Consider the following 18,132-nt stretch of genomic DNA (forward strand, 5'->3'; position numbering starts at 1 on the left):
ACCTATTTTTTGCATTTATAGCAAAATGAATGAAATTTTCTGAGTATGTTTCCGGTACTAATGTGTACATATCCTGCAAATTTCGTGCTGATTGGCCCAACAGTTGCTGACTTTTATCTGTTTAAGTGCTAACCTATGCCCCTTTTGAAGTTAATTGGTCAATATGTTGAAAATGAAATAAGATATCAACAAGCCTTATGCAACTTTTGATAAGCTGGGTCCAATGATGATCCTTGGTGAATTTGGAAACAATCAGAGGAGATGTCAAAAACATGTTTTCCAAAAATTCAAAAATGTGGAAAATCCAACGTGGCAGACCTTATTTGTAATGTGTTAAAATGTATTCTTTTCACTTCTCCAGTTTGTATTACACTAAAAACCTTGCTGCTCGTTTATGAGTCCAGATTTTACTGTGACAGGATTGGAAATGTCATTTTTTAAAATCATCTTTCATTTTGAAAGTTATGGCTTAAGGTATTCTGGCTTTATGATTTTATAATCGGAATTGCAATTATATTATTATTATCATCGTTGTTGTTGTTGTTATTGTTGTTATTTTGGCTATTCGTTTTAAAGTTGTGCCCAGAAGCACTATTGTTTATTATATGGATGACTTGTTTTATTTTTGACATTTATGACAGCAAAAAAGATAATGCTGAACTGAACTGATTAGTGTCATACAAATTAGAGAAGTGAAAATAAAGAAAATAAAGAAAATATGAAAAAAATTAAGGACGAGTTTGTAGTAAAGTATGGAAGCCTAATGGATTCAGTCAATAAAAAAAATGAGTTGTTTTTCTGAATTCAGAAAAAACAGATTTTTTTTTTTTTTTTTTAGATCTAGATATGTCTATTAACTTATTAATAATTGAGATATTTGAGATAATGAGATAATAAACAGCTATCTCATTGATTCGCAAAAACAGCAGATTTTTTTTTTCATTCAGCCATTCATAGGTAATATTCACAGCCCAAGACGCAAGCGGAAGTAGTTTTGTTTACCTCGTTTACTAGATTTATTTTGAAGGCCTAAAGCGGAAGCTGCTGTTCGTTCAGTTTAACTTGACGCTATCGCCAATTTGATGGAAAAGTTTTGCGTGGTGGAATCAGGAAGTCAAGTTCAGTCCATAGCTCAAATCCGTCGCCTGCAACTGCTGCAAAGGTTAAACCCCTGCATTCCTCTCAGTATGCTCACTCGGCTTGTCAACAATGCGGTGAGTTCGCCATTAAAGTAATATGTCATGTAATTTTATGTTATCATGTTGTGTTGCTATGTATCATAATGAGTGGGACAAGTGCTCACATGTTTTTGCTACTCCTGCGTGGTTTTTCCTAGCCCCGACAGAAGCAGCTTCAGTTTTGGAGAGTTATGCCAAACTCCGTTTAAAAAATCTGCCTGTGCACTGTGGCTTCCCGTATTACTAAATATATATACGCCTTAACATATAATGCCAACATTATACAAAACATTCAAACCACATTTCACTCCGGCAGTCATAACACCTACAAACAGGACTTATCAATTCAATAAAATCTCAGGCTTTAGAAGTGACCACACCGCTCGCTACCGCCCACCACTGCGTTTCCGTGGAGGCGACGAAAGTAGGGATAGCAGGTGGACCCACGAGAAAAGGAAAAAAAAAAAACTAAGTTAAGTGCATTAAATGTATGCCGAATCAAATAGTGGTTCCGAAAACAACAAACAAAACAACAACAACAACAACAACAACAAAAAATCATTAATATTTTGGCGTCATGCACTTCTGTCAGAAGACACACTTTAAATCGGTAACTTTTTGAATCCAGTTTGGCTTGACAGTCTCGCCAAGACTATGGTCTGTATGGGGGCTAAATGACGCCAGCTGCACCCACTGTCCACATGGAGAGAGGAGAATTTCACGCAGGAAATTGTTAGTTTTTATATGTGTGTGTGTGTGTGAGTGTGTGAGTGTGAGTGTGAGCGAGTGAGTGAGTGAGAGAGAGAGAGAGAGAGAGAGAGAGAGAGAGAGAGAGAGCTATAAATCAGTCAGGAAACAGTGAGTCATGTCACATCTTCCCAGGGCAGTTTTGTGTTTACTATGCACTGTATTTTCCAAACAGAATTTTGGTGAGGTTTGTGTGCACACTTAACAGGGGCAGACAGTTAGGTTGGCAATAAAGTAGGCCTCCAAATGAAATGTGGCCAAAATGGCCAGTTAGCAGCCAAAATGAAGTGTTGCATTGACTTTTGATTGCTGCCACCTGTACCGGCAGAGCTGGTCAAAATTTTGGCTCAGCATCATTTACAGCCAACCAGTGCACCACAGCATACAGCTGGTCACCAGTGCATGATTGGTTGTGTTTTTTCCGTGTGTTCCTTGGGCTGTATATTGTGCAAATAAACCATGAGACTGTGCAAAATGTCATCAGGACCACATCTAAATAATTTTCTCCCTCCTGTGTCATTTGCTGTTCCTTCACTACAGACATTGCTTATGTTTTCTTTGTGTGGGATTCGCCTCTATTTTAGCTTGTCTCATAGTTAACCCTTTCATTTGCAATCTTCCCTACCTGGAGTATCAATAAAGAAAACAAAAATTCCCAACAGATTCTCACAGAAGTTGCTGCGGGAATAGACGTTTGTTTGCCTTCACATTGTTGCGGCTCAGTGTCAGTAGCCTGGTTCCTGACCCATAAATCACATGTTCACTTTAAAGACTTGCAAATGATTTTGACAGCGTGGTGTTGCTCAGTTCAACTGTGATCCCTTATTTGTAAAACCAAGCACCGTTGTAGAGGGCAGCACAAATGTTGTTGTTGTAATCAAGCTGTAGAGACAGAGAGCCAGATAGCATATTGGATAACATGAGGAAATGGATGACAAAATACCTACTTGATGAACAGATTTATTTTACATACACAGCAGGTCTTCTCAATATTCTTCCGACAAAAGCAGTATGTTGGCATGACTGCACATCAGTGTCGACATAAAGTGATGTTAGATCCCAGCGGATATGTCGGCCTCTTGTGATTGGTTAGCTGTTGGTTAGACAGGAGGCAATGTCAGACTGAAGATGGACAGTCTAATGAGTTGACAGTCCACTCTTGATATCAGGCAACAATGTCAGCCTTCTCTAAAGCATTGGAAGTGAACAAGAATTGGTTCTTCAAAGTTCAGAAAAGGGCAAAAAGTGACCATGAGATGGCTCAAAAAATGTGTTCTGCAGCCAGACAACTGCAGTGACCGCCAAAGTCCTATATTTACACCAGTACTCAGCACAAGCCTTCACTAAAACACTGTTTTTGAAAGTGTTCATGCTTGTGCCCACCACTTGTCTCATGTTCATGCTCTACTCAATGTCAAGACTGGATGTGCCATATCATATGATAATACAGGCATAATTTTTATCTAATATAAATTTGGCATATTAACTATGTTAACCATATTGCGACTCGCAGCTAGCACTGGTAAAAGTGGAACGTTTCTTCCACACAAGACAAGGCAGTCTAGTTGAGTCTGGACCTGCAGCTTGAGCCACTGATCCTGACCCGTTTCTGCCCTGCTATCTCACATTTCTAGTGTGCGTGTTCATGTGTATGAACATGGGGCACAGTGCCAACTGTCTGGCCGTTTGATCGCTTTAGCCACTAAACACCTTCCTGCTTCTCAGTCACCCGCCTGTAGGACAGAGCCCAGCAACAGTCGTTGTTGTGGTCCGATCCCAAGAGCCAGGTGAAGACGGCCCCTGGGACCCTGAATGTGGGTATCTCATCTTGTACTGGCCTCTGGGACCAGAGGAGTTTTATGGGAACTTTTCAGTTTGTACCAGGCTTTGGCCATTTGATGATTGAATTGGCAATCGGTGATGGACAGAATCCATTGTGATTGCCAGTTTAGCTGCCAGTGCTGTACGATCGGCAGCTAAATTGATGCCAATCAACAACACCCCCGATTATCTAACCCGCAAGCCTACGTACCAATAAACAATAAAAGCTCTTGGGAGTAAAGTAAAGTACAACTAGGGACATGATGTGGACGTTTCTCCCAAGTAGGTAGAGCATATTTGAAATATTTTTTTCTTTTTTGTGGGAATTTTGCTGTAAATTTGATAGTGGCAGGGGAGAGAGAGGGAAGGACACACAGGAAAAGGCACTATCTAGAGTTGAACCCGGGACACTGCTGTAAGGGGGACTGCCCATTGGCCTGAAGACCCATTATTCCAAAAACCCATTAGTCCAAAAAATATCCCATTGGACGGAAAGCCCAATAAACAGGAGTGGATGCATTTCTCAGCAGGGATGTGAAACGGACCGAACACAGTGTGTATTTCCAGAGCAATGGGCCTTTGGTGCAGTGGCCATTTGTTTTCGTGATAACAGGCTGTTGGACTAATGGGCTTTTGGTCCAATAGGACGTTTTTTTGGACTGTTGGGATTTCAGAATAATGAGGTGCAAGGACACAGCACCGCAGTATGGCATGAACACAGTCAAAGATTCAATTTTGTTGTATCGCACAGCTGTTTAGACTAGTATTGAAGATTTCAAGTTGATTTTTGTTTGTTTTACTATATTTTTTCTGAGCTGAAAGAAATTAACTTCATAGTGAATGAACGAATGTTTATAAAGTGGCGAACTAAAGGATAATTTATTTGATATTACTGAATATTTAAAGGGAAACTTTGTTACTTTCATGTTGACAGTAAAATCCCTGCAATATCATGTTACAAGTTCAGGGAAATAACTCTTGTTCCTCTAAGAGTTATCAGATATTTCATTTTCTTTTGTTTAGTTTTTTTTTTTTGTTACATGGCTCAGATAATTCGTGTTACAAGTCACTCTCAGATTGTGTTCTCTCTGAGTAGCGTGTGACCACAGTGGGGTTGTCACGATACCAGAAATTCAGTAGTCAATACCAGTACCAGTGAATTACCATGATTCTTGAGACCCATTTCAAAACCACTGTAAAAAAAAAATCCCATTTACTTCAACATACACCCTATATTAAAATCTGTTGAACATTCAAGTATTTAAGCCTTAAAGTATTTACAACAAACAATAAGTCAACTGTGCTTAAACAATGACTTTTTACATTGCAGAGGAAGTTATTATGTAAACAATAAGTAGGCTTATACATAATTAGAAAAAGAAACAACTGTTTAACTGGAAACTTCAACGGCACCATTTGCTTATTTTGTTTTGCAAATTTATTATTATCCCCTGAGAATCCGCCTCGAATGCAAAATCCATCCATACATGATTCGTGCTGTGTTTCTTTGGGACAAGCCGAGGCGGAGCTGCCACTCCATCTTCTTCAGCGCACACTCGAACAAACGTAAATCGTATATATACTGACCCGGTCAGTTCTGGAAGAATATGTTACGGTCCACTGACGGCTAAATCTAAATAAATACTACATCTAAATAATACATGTGTTATCTACGGTGCCATAGAAAAATGGGTACTATGGTTTTTTTTTTGGACTATTGTCATCGACTTGGTACTGAAGTATCGGTTTTCCTGACATCCCTAGACCAGAGGGTACCCAAAATTACAATAATGTGCAATCAGGCTGCTCACAGTTTCCATTTCAGGTGCCACAATCCCAAAAGAAATGAGTTACTTTCACAACTCCTTTTTGTAGGATTGTGTATGATTTAAAAGCTTTCATAATAACCAATAGTGATAAATTTATTTCATAGACCCATAAAGTCAGGCTGTGAAAATGAGGAAGATGAAACCTCACCCACTCAGTAGCAGGAGCCTGAAGAAGCTGACATCAAAAGGATTCGACACCAGTGAAATTGCCTTTGTTATGGCACTTTACAACTTACCAGCAAAAAGAAATTTATAAATGTTTAACCAATGATCACCAAAGCTTCATGGCTTGGCTGCTCACTTGTCACATCTCTGTATTGGCGTGTAATAAAGCATTTGTCTGCTAAAGCTGCTGATGCTGAGCTTTAGCTGATTATTGTTTTATCATGTGACGAATCTCTCTATCAGTCCTCTGTACTCTGACTGACTGGACTTGAGCAATAATTGTGCTGCTTTTATTATGTATTTTTTATATTTATCTATTTATTATTATATGTTATATGTTTGTGTCTTTTGAGCTGCTGGATACCTGAATTTCCCTGTGGGATGAATAAAGTATCTTCTATTCTATTTTACTCTTCTGTAAAAATAGTCTTTACGTGAAGACACCATGTTCCTCACTGGAAAGTATTCACTGGAATCATACATGTCAATATAGTAATGACTTCCATTTTGCCAAAAAAATGCACTTAATACCTTTTTTATTAATTCCTTCAAACCCTTCACTACTAATATGACATGAGTCTGGACAGATATGGATGTAAACTGCAACTTGCCTGGTTGGCAGAGGCATTTCTACTGTGTTTGATAGTGATAGTGAACAGGAAAAGGCAGGGGAGAGAGCTGACATGCGGCAGATGGCTCAGGCCGTTTTCGAACCCAGACCGCTGCAGTAAGGACTGATGGTCTGTGTCCACAGGATCCATCATTTCCATGCATCCCATTCATTGTCTATGTAGGCAGCTGTGCGATGCATGCTGGTACCATTACGTTGTGGTTGAGAGACGGGGTGTCACATCCGTGTCTCCTAATTTGCATAAAGTTGAGGTCTATGCTACGTTATGCAAATAACGGGCGTTCAGCCCAACTTGCTGCTTCTAGGAAACTCCCAAAAGGCTTTTAAACTTACCATTGTTGATTTTAAAATGAAGACAGATGTAGCAACTGCAATGTTTATTTCTGCCTCAAATGTTTTCAGGAACACATCTCAGTGAACTGTTTTTGTAATATCAAAGAAAGTTTCCTAAAGAGCTGCCATATTGGTCATTGGGTGCTGAAAATACACATCTGCCTCAGCTAATATCTGATAAATTGTTTAAATTTTTAACTAAGACAGTTTTATAGTGCCATGGTGTTTCTATGTGATGGTGACCAAACTGAGCTGGAGAGTTTTTTTTTTCCTTGACTGTGGTTTATTTACCACATCACTTATAACAAAAGACACAGTGTAAATTGGGCACTTTTAATTTTGCATCCAGCAGGCTCTGGAGGGAGAGGCTTTTCAGACTGTGGCCCCCTGGTCTCACTGTGGCGTGGTTCAGCACAGCAGCCCTCTCCACCCACTGCGAGACATGGGCCACAGTGTCAAGGCAAGCTTAACTGGAAACAGGTGTGCCTTGTTGGCCTGCTGGGCCACACCTGGCTCTCCTTGATCCCAGCCAGGCTGCAACATTTAATAATAATAATAATAATAATAACTTTATTTATATAGCACAGTTCATACAGCAGGTGCAACTCAAAGTGCTTTACATCAATAAAGTGGAGACAGAGACAAATAAAAGAAAAGCAGAATAATAGTTAAATAAGTAAAGTAAAACTGCCCCCCTCCCCCAATCCTTCCACATCCACCAGCACACACGCACACATACACACACACATAAACGCACACAGACCTTCACACACTCAAACATACGTACATATGCATATACATGGGCACAACAATTAAGCAAATGCAAGTCGATAGAGATGGGTTTTTAGATTTTTTTTGAAGCTGGCCACTGAGCCAGAGAGCCTGACCTCGTCTGGGATGGCTATTCCAGAGACGAGGACCAATGATACAGAAAGCTGCATCACCTCTGCTGTCACATTATGACCTTGATGGATTACTGAGCTTCACAGTGGCTTTCTACTGTGGCCTTAGCATCATAGAGACACATGAGAGAGAGAGAGAGGAAGTAGCCTCATATCTCTCAATCCTTTTGCCTCAAGGACCAGTACACAACAGTTACAGCCTCTCTTGGGGCCTCCTGAGGGCCAATATTTGACTATTTTCATACCTGGAATGAACATTTCAGTGTACTTATGGGCAAATTCAAAAATCATGTCATATTTGAATACCTCAGTATTGATAATGTGACATAGGACTGGGTGATATTGACAAAATCATTTATGGTATTTCTGACTGAATACCTCTATTGATACTGTGACAATATCGCTTGGATGACTATTGGTGCATTCCATAGCAACAGTATAATAAGTAAAGAAAATTGCATCCCCTTATTGTAATGCAGGCTTCAAAAACCTGGAAAAGACAGCAGTTATAGCAAATCTCAGTATTACAATATCTAACATCTCAGATGATATTTAGCCTTATGTCACAATAATGCCACATAGTATGGTATCCATATATTGCCCAGACCTAATTTAGTGTCCCACCCAGAAAGTCAGGGTCAATTCCAAAAGACCTGAAATGTAAAATGTCAGTTTCAAAGTGAAAATGCCAACTTTATCTGTCTTTGTGTGCGATTATCTGTCTGCAACTAATCTTGTTAAGCTAATATTTTTTTCAGGTGGGCGACACTGATTGGACCGCATCTGGTTCTCATTTTCCCATATGCTTGTCTAATAACTGCTAGAATCTTTGACCTGTGTCAGTTAAGGCCAGGCTGCGTGATTTTTCAGTCCCAGACAAGCTTTTGAGATGTGGGACGTAAAGCCTAGTTTGAGCCAAGTTGCTGCTGGTGCCTGTCACTGCTGCTTGTTCAATCTAAGCTGGTCTGGAAGCGTCTGTGAGCTTCAAGCAAGCAGGAGTCTCTGGTTGGGTGTGTGGTTTTATTGGGATGGATTTTTGTCTCATAGTTTGTGCTCCTTGTCTGTGCTCGCTTGTATGGTGTATGCACCACAACATTCACAAGGCATAGGATTACTGGAAAGATAGTGGTGTAATTTAACTTGACGGTTTTGGGATTTATGAAATTGTGTCTTCAGGTCAAGCCTTCACCAGACACTGCTGGGAAACCTCCCATGCTAGTAGTCCAGCGTACTAAGTTTAAGCAATTGTGTTCAGTCTTGATTCTTTGTCAGTAATGTATTTATGTATGTTATCTGTACAGGGAGACAACTGAATCCAGGTTTTCCCTTCTCTCTGGGAAAAGTCCTGCCACCTTTCTGCTCTGATGCTGGTAATCTGGTGACTCCATTTGGAATGTCCTACTGGTCTGTGGGCCTTTCCCAGGATACTGGAGACATTCCCTGCAGTATGGAGGAACAAAATGGTGAGAACTGTCGCTTTGCTTCCCCCTTCTCACTAATATCTTTACATGTTTCCATACACCTTTTTTCCTGGTGCAGGACCATGGTGTGGGTGGCATGAGAATGAATTAGTGAATGAATTAGTGGCCCAGGTGGAGTAGCAAGTTGCTCAGGAGGCTCTGACTGCAAAGAAAGTGTGTACAGAGCGTCTGTGGTGCTGCGTAAATAGCAGCAAGGAGAACTGAAACTGCAATGGTCTGAGAGTCAGAGGCCTTCACTGTGTTGTTGTATTTGTGTGTGAAAATGAAAAAGGAAACCGTGCTCACTGAACAGAGAGGGAAATTTGTGTGTGTGTGCATATATTTAAGTCTTATCTCCCCAACCTTTTCTCTTTGCACACCCAAAGGGAGGGCAGTGTGCTAATCTGAGATAGGACTATTTCCAACTGGTGCAGTACATGAAAGCAGGGCACAGCAGATTACAGTAGATTATAGATAGAAATGGTCCAAGCTGATATCCAAGATCAGCACTGGGGCCTGATTTATGAATTTTGAAGTGAGTGGGATCAGCTACAAAAATGCCTGATCAAATTCCAGTCAGTGTAATTCTCCTTATTTTCCTTTTACCTAAATCACATGAAATGTCAGAATACATAGTACTGCAAAAGTCACTCTCCGCTAATTTCAGCCACTGAGGATCACTGAGGAAGGAAGCACTCTGTTGAAATAAATGTCGGCTGTGTGGAATTATTTCAAATTTTAAACCAAAAGCAGCACAACAGCTACATGCAGTATCTGCAGTGCAAGCAAATCTAGAGGTGGTAAAACTAAAAGGGGTAGATGCTAAATACTGAATGATTAGGGTCGCGGACAAAAAAGGTTAAAGGGGACATCCCTTAAAATAGATGACTATGGTGCAGTATGGCAGAATTGCAGTTGCTTATGTTATATTACTGTTTAACATTAGAATATGATAAAGTATGACACATAACAACAGAGCAAGTTCAATGTCCAGTTCATGCTGAGCCCTTAATCACAGTAGACATACCACAATGTTCCCAACATTCCATCATCACTCCACTGATTTTGGATGCAGCCACTTAAACTAAGAAGGGATATAGCAAAGTCATTTAAAAAAAAAAAAAAATTAAGTGCTCAGTAAATTTCTGATCTGCCATTACTGCTGATTTGGCTATTATATGAGATGAAAATTGCATTGACATTAGGAAGAAGCCCTGCTGTTTCCATGACAACTGAGGGAGCGATGGGGGTCAAAGTTCAAGTCACTTGCAGACTCAATGATGATCATAATGACTACAGCAACAGTAACAATGACATCATTTGAAGTATAAGCCAAATGTTGCCGAAATGGACCATAAAATGTGATTATCACCAGATTATTACCATCGCCATAAATCACCAGAATATAAACTCAAATTACAGTAGGGAGGTGGAGAGAGAGTCTGTATCCATGTCAGGAGTGTGTGTGGGTGTAGGGGGTTGATAGACAAAGCGAGAACAGAAATAAACGGAAATGATTAACAGGCACTGGATTATTTACATGATATTATCACATGCGTATTAATAACATGATATCAATATTTCACTTGTTATCATCAGTACAGGTACGTTGAGACACCCCTACTATAAACTGCCCTATACAGTTTCAAAGGGCCCACAGTTCATAAACAATATGACATCTCCTGACCTAAATTCTCATAGCGGGCAAGAACAAAACCCCTCAGAACCCCTAGGCCAGCACTGCACCTTGGAATACAATAGAGTATACTAGAATGCAGCAGATAAAAACGTATGGTTAAAGTTTAAAGCATAATATTGTGGATTCCAATACGTTGCAGTAGAGTTTGGTGAAGTACAGGTGATAGTAGAATACACTGGATTAGGGTAGATTAAGGTGGAGTGTAGTATATTGGATTACAGTGTAGAGTGCACTAAATTATAGTAGCGTATAATAGATTGTGTGCCATAGAGTACAGGAAGGTAAATTGCAGATAACTGCTTTAAAGGACACGGGGTCTCGCTACAGTACACACCACTATAAGTAGATTATAGTAGAATATAGTAGGGCTGAACTAAACGGTAAAACCAATCATATTGCAATTATTTGTGATGGATATTGATGATGGATATTGTAACTGCGCTATGATTTTAATGGGAGTTTCTAATTTTTGCATCATTTTCATTTTCACAAAAATAACAACAACAAAAAACAACCTACTAAAACTGGACATTTTTGATTAGGTCTGATTATGTTTGCTTGAGTATATAGAAAATGACTTGTAGGCCAGCTATCAAAGCATTTTGTTTTCCCTTTTGTAATACACTTGCAGCTTTTCCAATTGCACTTGACCATGTTGCGATTTTGATATTTTAATGAATTGTTCTAGACTACAGCTTAATATAGTAGCGCCAATACCAGGGAGGGGGATCTTCATCGCTCTCTGCCCGGCACGATAAAGCCATTCCTGGGTCGGTGTGTGACTGTCCCACTCTGATTACTGGCTCTCAGCAGGAGAGAGAGGGAGGAGACGAGGCTTGGCGTGGCTCACAGACAAAGGAGCATCATCCCCCGCTCGTTCTCTGGTCTACCCCTCCCTCCCTCCCTCTCTCTCTCTCTCCAAGCACAGCCAGTCAGAGCGAGAGGGCTGGAGAGGAAACCGTCCAGGATGGCTGAGGAGGCTGTAGTCGCAGGGTAGACAAATAGCGGCCAGAGGAAAGCCATGAGAACAAACCCAGCAGCTTTAGTTGTGATGGATGCAGAGGAAGAGGTGGGAGGCGGAAACGGACGAATGACTGCCTCACTATGAGCAGGTTAGTAGGAGAGAAGAACAGTGCGACTAGACTGGCTTTCTTTGAACGTAGCTAGACCCTGACTGAAGCCTTGTTTACATGCTGGACATGTAGGACTGACAGAGCCTTAAAGCTGCTGTGGACGTGGATTACACCCTGTATGAGTGGGCCAGTATATTTGATTAAAAATCAGATATGTTCCAGTCATTGTCATCCACCTCCAGCAGGATGGATAGGCAGTTTGACTGGTAACATATTTATTATAGAATCGATAAGTACTACATGAAGGAAAGCTCTCAAGCTGAATCTAAAGAGACATTTTGATCACATTATCATTATTATGGATTTCAAAGGACAGTTTTAGTGTCCCATGGTTGTGGTTCTCAATGTTGTTCTAAATGTTGTTTCTGAGGACAAAAATAAACTTTATTTATTTATTTTTTAAAATAAATTTTGTCATGGAAATGGTCAAGTTCAATTTTGAATAAATTTAAATGTTTTAATTGTGAATAATAGCCAAAATATAGTCAAGCAATTTCACTCTAGATGTCTATAAGATTTGATTCCTCTACATAATTGTATGTATTGCATTGCATATTTCCATACACATTTATATGTGGCACAGTCTCTACATTGTCTCTTACACCCACACAAACCGGCACACACAGAAAAACACAAAAAAGAGGAAACAAAAGCACCACAGCAGTAGATCATGAATTAAATCTAATGTGAAATTGGGATCCAATTCTTAAACGTGTGCATATATGCAGTATATTGTCGATGTTATTGATGGTAGGAATGCTGTTTCAGAGGCTTTTGACCCTGGCAAGAATAAAACTCTGAGAAATTGAATTGTTCCCACACAACAGGTTGCTGATTGAATTGCCAAAGATTTGACTTGATTTAATCAGAGCACGACTTTGTAGTTTGACTTGTCAGCTAAAGTTTAAATGACCTTGCCATTACATGACATTGTGATTTTCTTTTGTGATCACACTCTGTCTACAGTAGGTTTGAACCCATCTGGCTTCTTATCCTGGTGTAGTGTTTGTAGAGGGAAAGTGAAAGTTATTCATGAAAGTCTGACGTCCTTTCAGGAAGATCAAGGAGCCGTGGAAATTCCCCCTAAAACTAGACACTCTGCTTTTCCTCTGAGGTAGCTGTCTGGCATTGACCTTTTTGTTTCTGAGTCATCATCACTCATATGTAGCTATGAAAAAAAATGATGTAAGTAATGATGTGCTGAATTGTTTTGATCATTACAGTGCATTTTGAGCTTCCCTTGAAGACAAGTGTTTTTTTTTTTCTAATTGTAGATTCTTGGTCAGAGAAAAAGATGAGCACAACTCACTCACTTACATTATGCTAAAACTTGGTCACTGCAGGGGCAGATGTTGGAAATGCCTACTTTCAACCACTCTGTTTATTGTACAGGAATATATTTAACTCAACTTCTGCTTTTACTTGCTGAATAAAATGAAGCATTTTGGACTTTACTTTTCTCAGTGACTTACAGTTTGTTAGGCTTATTTTTGATGCAAGAGCTATTAATTTGAGTTGAATCAAAGTTTTTGGTTGAAATAGCGGCCCATCTACCACCTCTACATGGACGACTAACACAGATTATTAAATGTTGTTAATAATTATAGCTCTTTCAAAACCTAAAGATCATTGTAAAGCATACTTTACCCTTTCTACTGTTACTGTTTCCAGTACTGCTTGAAGTACGTGATACCTTCCTGCTACTTTTACGTTTCATGGCACTTGAAGTACTTTAACCCCTCTTGGGGTTAAAGTACTTGATACATCAAGTATGTCAAATACTGTTTTATCTATTGTTTCAGGTACTTCAAATACTACTATAACTACTACTTATACTGCTACTACTACAAATACCGCTTGAAATTCTTTAACCATCTACTTTTTCAAGCAGAAACAAGCACACAGAATTAACCTTTTCTAGTTTAGAATCATTCCATTCTCCAAAGGCGTGATATAACACAAGCTAACCATAAGTGATTATATCTAGTGTTTGAAGGCTGATACTGATATTTTTAGATTGAGGTTTCTGATACTTAGTCATGATAGTGATATTGATTTAAAAAACAAACAAATAATCCTGATAGAATTCATGTTGAAAGGTTCCAAAAATGCTTCCCCCAGAATTTGACTCTTGTCAGGGTGGAAGACCATCATGGCACATTAAAACTCTTGTTGGAAAGCCAAGCTATAGAAATTCATTCAGGCAAGACAGGTCAAGACAGGTTTGATTGTCGGTTTTATAGACTTCTGAGTAAAATCCTCCCCCACTATACTGGAATCACTTCTCTGGTCAGACACCTGATATAAAAAGCAGTTGGGCCGAATAGTTAAAATGTATTCATTGACGAGGTGTGGTCAGGGAGGAACCTTCATTATGTTAAAGGTGGATAACACTCACTCACCATTATGTGGTTTTTAATGGAAAGGACAATATCAACCTCAGTGTATCAAGTCTTATACTATCAGATTCTAGTGCATCTGCAGTGTGACACTAAGCAAACATCTATGCACTAATTTTTGTCTAATCTCTGAATCCTTTCTGCCATTAGTACATATGATCCATAACTCTTTCTTGGTTTTCTAAAAATAAGTAATTTCCTCCCATTTCCCCCCTCCTCTCCTTTCACATTGATTGGTAGATTGGTAATGACACAGATGCAGTCATTTGTTCACTTGTCACAGGGTGGGCGGGAATATGTACTCCTTTTTTGTCTCCAAACCAGATGAACAATTAAAAGAGGAAGAGCAGGACTTGAGTAATGGAGGTCATATTGGCCAGTCTGAGTGCTGTGCTATGCTTTGATTCGCCCTCTCAAGGTCTTTTTTCACCTTTTCCAGCCAGGACGTCCCAGACAGGGATAGGGCAGTATTGATGTGGGGTGGGAGGTGCATATAGGTCTAATGGTTTCACTCCCTTAGGCTTTCTCATATAGCCTGTACAGCCCTGTCAGGCTCTCTCTGTCTTAATTATTCATAGAAAAGCCAGAGTAAAACTGCAGGGCTACAGGAAACACAGGGACACGCAGCTCAGTTTGAACATCTTGAACGGTTAAAGGGGGAAACTAAACAGTATTAACCGATGGAAATGAACTCCAGATTTGACTTACATTGAGTTTCACATTCACCAAAATTGCATTGGGAGGGCATTTTGCATTTGATTGTGCAGCTCAGTTGCTTGAGCCAGGTGTGCAGAATTTCTGTCTTAGTCACTAAGAAATGTATGCAGATTTAGTTGTGGCACAGAGATGCCTTTGAAAAGAGTAAGTGAAGCACAAATTGTTCCAGCTATAAGACTAACCCACCAAGGCTGGCGCTCTTGCACCTTAAAGCACCCTTTATAACAGGAGCGTTCTCTGATCTGATTTGAGATTCTGAGATGGAAAGCCCTCCCCCTCCCTTGCCTGGACTTACTGATCATAATGCTTCTTGCAGCAGTGATAGCAACTGTTCTGAATGGCCATAGTCTTTGCACAATGTGTTTCTGCCACTTTTAAAATGGCTGTTATATACATTCTAATAATTTGATGGATTCGGTGTAGTCTGCATAGAAATGTATTTTTCACTAGGGCTGCAACTAACTAATATTTTCATTGTTGGCTATTCCGTCAATGATTTCTTTGATTAATCATTTTGTCTCAATACTGTTTAAACTAATGACAAATATCACACATTGTCAGAGCTGAAAATGATGTCTTCAAATTGCTTCCTTTGTCTGATCAGCAGCTAGGAAACACCCCAAATTTATTTTGTACAAGAACTGAGAAAAAAAATGAGAGTAAACTGAGAAAAGCAAGTAATTCTTAGCATCTGTGCATAATAGCCAGCAAATGTTTGGTATTTGGGCTAAAAATATTGTTTGATTATCAAAAGTATAATCACTCAATTTTCTACCGATGAACGAATCGATCAACTGACTAATTATTTCAGTTCTGTTTTTCACCTTTCTTAGCATTTTTCGGTTTTGTCACATAATTTGAAGAACTATTTATCGAGTGGATTCTTTGCAGTCCTATCCAAAAGCAGAAGGTGCCATCATGTACTTGTTTGGTAATTATAAATTGGCAATTATTACAACAGTTTAAAAAAAAAAAATTTGACTCTAACCCTGTTTGCCCAGGGCTAGTATTACCCGGGGATGTGATTTGTAATAATTGTGGTGATTTTAATCCTGTGTGATGCTCAGATTTCCTATCATACTATGTTATCCTCTGTGAATTAAACTCTTGGTTCTCTCAGCAGTTTATTTTTGCTGTGTGATGTCTTCCTTCATCTAGATGAGGGATTTCTGTCCTGCTGTCGTGGAAAATGCAGCCATCCGTGAAATCTATCAAAAGGAATCTGTATTTTGAATAGATTATTGCACCAACTATTATAGCCAACTTTTCCTTTGCCAGAAGTGAAAACTTTTGAAATCTTGACTTGAAACAGTTGTGTCCGTATCACTGGTGAGTTCAGTGCACTTCATAATCCTGCGCAAATGGGACTTAGGCTACTGTATTTGCATGCCCACATTCACAGTCACATTTTATTAGGATAGATTAAGGTTCAGGCACACACTGAACCTGTCTCCTCTCTTTCATAACCTCAAATGTATTGAGGTGGTAAAATAAGTGAGGGATCATAGTTCTTGTGCCACCTCGTCAACTTTTCCTCCTATTTTATACCATCATTGAGAGTGAGTGCCAATACACCAATAATGGAACCGTTTAGAGCAATTTGGACTACCAGATAATTTTGTATTTTCTTCAAATTTACTCTGTGTCTCCTGTTTAAAGTCCCCCTTTACTCAAAAACAGTTTTTTATGTTAAGGTCCTCTAAAGTGTCTGACCTTGAATATACTAACTTGCATCTGTTCAGATTTTGTCACTAGAGAGCTGTTTTCACAATCCTCTACCAAAACCTGAGATTCAGACATACCCCGGGCCAACTAGATTTGGTACATCACATTTGACAGCCAATCCCATCGTCTGACGGGGTGCTGCTTTGCATATCATCAGCACCAGCTTTACCAGTCACTCTAGTGTTGGTTTGTTTTTTCAAAAGTCAACAAGACCAACTTGAAATGGCTGTTTCACATAAACAATATTACTGACTAAGAGATACACTGGAAAAAAAGTCATGGTTAGATGATCAACTACAATACAACTTTCCTGGTTCCTTATAGTCAGAATTGGTCTACACAAGTGTTTTATTTAAACATATCAAATCATATCAGAACAACTCTATATGACTGCTTCACGTGAATAATATTAGTGTAACTAAGCGATCTACTGAAAAAAAGTAATTTTTTTTACCAGGATAAATGATCAAATATGACATAATTTGGACTTTAAAGGTGAACAATAATTATTTTTTAATTTACATTTTATTTAATAAAATTTTATTTAAGTTCATTTTAATTTTAATTTAATTTATATTTATATTGTCCAAGTCCTATAGTCATTTCTGGTGCAAGTGTGCAGTTATGTAAGTTTTGTCATACAGTGGATTTTTTTTTTTTGAATTTTTTTTATAAATTATACATGTCAACTAGTTGTGTCTGCTGAGTGCTGAACAGTTTTCCATGAAAATGTGTGTTAGAGGGAGAACACAGAAAAATAGGACTTACAGAGAAATAGCTGCCTACAACTCAATCAAAAACACACAATTGTATGTTTAATACTGTAGATTAGTAATCACTAACCTGTAATATGATATATATGCCGCAGTTTGATTGTGTCTCTATGTATTGCTGAACTAAACACTGAGGTCATTGACCTGAATTGCAAATTACAGTAAATACTTTGATCTCACCCAAGAATGCATGAACGCTATTATTCTTATTATCCTCAAGATAATACTAAATGTTTGGAATGTCCTGGAATGTTTTTTGCATGTAACGAGTCAGATTTATTCATATCAAAAACTGGAACAAATGAATATCTATTGACGACTTCAGTCTAAAAATATTGGGAGCAGTAGTGGCGCTCAAAAGCCACGTTGGTTGCACCCTTGTGTGTTTGCACCAGTTCTGTTTATCACTATTTAGCCAACTGTGAACGCAGAGTCCAAGCTTGGGTGTTGATTTAACCCGCCAGCCTCTGATTCTTTAACAGTGTGCACTAATCCACTGCACATACGGTAGTCTAAGACATGAGAGCATTCTTTGGTAAGGTGACCTAGTTCTGGTTGCATGCCTACTCCCTGGGCTACAGCAAGTCGATGTGTTCAGCCGGCAGCATGCCACGACCAGC

General features: G+C 39.1%; 1 protein-coding gene across 3 annotated transcripts in view; it reads left to right on the forward strand.

Moving 5' to 3' along the window:
* The first annotated feature begins 1,104 nt into the window (after positions 1-1,104).
* Positions 1,105-18,132, forward strand: part of lrrk1 (leucine-rich repeat kinase 1) — a 93,130-nt gene continuing 76,102 nt past the window's right edge. Inside the window, exons 1-2 of one of the 3 annotated variants that reach the window (XM_030045751.1) lie at positions 1,105-1,214; positions 8,908-9,069. In XM_030045751.1, coding sequence (XP_029901611.1) covers positions 9,000-9,069 — 70 coding nt within the window. In that variant the 5' untranslated portion in view covers positions 1,105-1,214; positions 8,908-8,999. Of the gene's footprint in view, positions 1,215-8,907; positions 9,070-11,725; positions 11,878-18,132 lie in introns of those variants that run through there. The other 2 variants (XM_030045768.1, XM_030045759.1) reach the window with 2 other exon arrangements.

The sequence above is a fragment of the Myripristis murdjan genome, chromosome 3, assembly GCF_902150065.1.
Source record: "Myripristis murdjan chromosome 3, fMyrMur1.1, whole genome shotgun sequence".
Classification (NCBI taxonomy): domain Eukaryota; kingdom Metazoa; phylum Chordata; class Actinopteri; order Holocentriformes; family Holocentridae; genus Myripristis; species Myripristis murdjan.